The sequence below is a fragment of the Trypanosoma equiperdum genome (assembly GCF_001457755.1).
Source record: "Trypanosoma equiperdum strain OVI genome assembly, contig: ctg_1702, whole genome shotgun sequence".
Classification (NCBI taxonomy): Eukaryota; Euglenozoa; class Kinetoplastea; order Trypanosomatida; family Trypanosomatidae; genus Trypanosoma; species Trypanosoma equiperdum.
Window position 1 is genome coordinate 1 of NW_027123730.1, and position 2,944 is coordinate 2,944.

At 45.1% G+C, this 2,944-nt stretch overlaps 1 protein-coding gene across 1 annotated transcript; it reads right to left on the minus strand.

Annotated features, from left to right (window-relative positions):
* Nucleotides 1–976: 976 nt before the first annotated feature.
* Nucleotides 977–2,227, minus strand: TEOVI_000828800 (chaperone protein DNAj, putative; the record flags this gene model as incomplete). The annotated part of the gene is made up of 1 exon (XM_067222782.1): nucleotides 977–2,227. One exon carries the CDS (start codon nucleotides 2,225–2,227, stop codon nucleotides 977–979), a length of 1,251 nt encoding a protein of 416 aa, XP_067078883.1.
* Nucleotides 2,228–2,944: the final 717 nt, after the last annotated feature.

Genomic DNA, 2,944 nt, shown 5'->3' on the forward strand with positions numbered 1-2,944 from the left:
ATATATATATATATATATTAATTTATATATTTATATTTATATGTTCGTGTGTTTGGTAAGAGAAAAAATTAAGGGCAAAAGAGCTCGTTCGCTTGTGTGGCATGAAAAGGATTGATGTTTTACTGTTCATTTTCCCTTTTTTTCCTTATCACTTCACTAACGAGCACCACTTAACCTTATTATCCCCCTCACTTCCGTTAACTTTCAGCAGGGAAAATTATTTTACTCAGAGAGTTCAAGATGTTTTTTTTCCTTTTTTACTGAAGTTATTAAATATTGTTATCCAAATAATGAGTTGTAATAATACTGGAAGTAGGATGTCGGTGTTGAACCGCATGGGGAAGGGAGAGACAGAGGAAAAAGTAGCCAACATCAACAAACACGGTGCGTATCATAACCCCACAAATTGTAAATGAAGTTGAGGACCTAAAAACGAAAACAGGAAAGGAGACGAGCAACTGCAACAACAGAAACAAAATAAAGCAAAACACAAAACTCGAAGACAATATTTGATCTTTTTTTTCTGGGCTGACTCATTCTCTCAGTTGGTGAGCCATTCAACAGTAAACCAACCGCAACAACGGACCAGTGGAAGCGATGGGAATACACGCGAGATAGTGCCCTCCTCCCCTTTAACGACAACAGAAAAAAAAAAATTGTCTTCTCTTTGGCATCCCCTTGTAATAAACGTCCTTCACGAAAATATACAAAAGCAAAAGTAGCGCAAATCCCGCTCCACTACGTCATGTCCCTGCTCTTTATTATACCTTCCCCAGACATGCACTTCATATTTTCCTTACCGGTGCTTGCTCCTGTTGTGTTTTGCTATTTTCTTTTGTTTTCCCCCTCCTCTGATGGATAAACCTTTATTCCCGTCCCGACTAGAAACACCTACTGCTTCCCATTCCACTCTTCTTCTTCTACTCTCTCTCTCTCTCTCTCACACACACACAAACTCTCTGTCCCTCTCCCTGGCCTACTGTTGAGTACACTGATGTGCTGTTTGACCTCCACCGAATCCCATACTGAAGACATCCGGGTTGTCAAAGCCGCGAGTATCCCTGGAACGCCGCTGTTGCGCCTGCCTGGCCGATGCCGTATTCCTTCTCTGCCGTCGTGCGGTCTCATCCCGAAGCACAACTTTCTGCCCTCCCACGTGGGGGAACCCTTCAGATACGTGAAAAGCGTCCGCGATCAGATCAATCTGCCGTGAGCTTAACTTCGTCGGGTACTCCACCTCGAAGTGGATGATGAGGTTACCTCGCTCAATTCCGCCCGTGTTCGGCAGCGGCATACCTTCGCGATGGACAACCCAACCTGCCTCCGGGTCAATCACTTGCCCAGCTGGGATCTTTATCAGCAGCATTCGTTTGTCTAAGTGCTGTACCGGGAGCTCAAAGCCACAGAGAGCTTCCTGTAAAGTGATGCGATAGTTCATGATGAGATGATCTCCTACTCGACGGAATACGTCATGTGGCTTTTCCGCTAGAATGATGAGCACATCTCCCTTTAGTCGCACCCCCAGCACTTCATCTCCCTCGCCTTCAAAACGTATCGCATCATCCGCCTTCATACCCCGCTCGATTGGTACCTCCAAAACTTTTTCATCCCTTACCATTTGCTTCCCATGGCAGCGCCGGCAAACGTCGCTCTCCCTCACATACTTCCCGCAGCCCCCACAGTTTTGGCATGTTAACTGCACCTGCTGGCGAACACCGGGGATTATGTGCTGCACAAGCACTTGTATGCCTTGGCCATTGCATGCCTCACACATTTGCTGTTGAGCCCCAGGGCGCACACCACTCCCATCGCATTGGCTACATAACCTGTCACGCGTGACTGCAACACGCTTCACACGCCCATTGTACATATCTTCTAGCGATACCGCCAGTTCGTGTACGAGATCCCTTGGTTTGCGCTCGCCACGTTGTCGCCGCCCACCACCGAAGAACATGGAGAAGATATCCGATGCGTCAAATTCACCCTCATCACCGCCACCACTAAGTCCATCTTTCCCGTGCTGGTCGTACAGTTTTCTCTTATCCTCATCACTGAGAACTTCATAGGCGTGACTAATCTGTTTGAACATCTCCGCAGCCTCTGCGTTGTCAGGGTTTTTGTCAGGATGGTATCGCAGGGCCAACCGCCGATAAGCGCGTTTGATGTCATTTTCAGTAGCATCAACCGCTACGCCAAGCAGCTCGTAGTACTCTGTCTCCTTGACCATGTCGCTAATTACTTTTGCCTTAGCCGTAGAGACGTAACGCAGGTTTTCCCCTCCTTCTGGTATACTTCGTACAAACCAAAACAAAAAAAAAGTACGAACTTAATGTGCAACGTTGCGTGCAGTGTTTTTCGATGAATCAGTAGTGTGTAGCGGTGCGCCAGTCAAATAAGTGGAAAAAAACACACAATTCTCTCCAGCCGCTGTAAAACCAGTAACAGACTTATGCAAAAAGTAACGAAAGCACTCAGGGGGAAGAAGGCAGTGTAGAAAATAGAAATGAAAACACTTACTTTTAATCGGGGGCAGTTCACTCATGCACAAACACAGTACATCCTGAAATCATCCAGCCAAAGGACAGTAGTTTCAGAGTCAAGAAAAGTTAATGAGCCTCCCGAGGTTTCATCACGAAGCTTGTCGCCAGGATGAAACAGAAAACAAAATAAAGCAGTTTCCAATGTTGATCCCATAAATGTTTGCATGCGTATGTGTTAAATATTGAGTAAAAAGGGAAGATTTAAAAAAAGACATGAGAATAAGGGAAACCAACAAAGTAAAAACGAAAGTGAATATTCAAACTAAAGTGAAAAATTGCAACGTAGAGGATATGCACGAAACTAATCTGTAACATTTATGCGGTATAATAACACACCCGCACGTACCCATAAAACTGAAGCAGAATTAAGAGGGGAAAAACGAGAGAGAAAAAAAGAAAAAAAA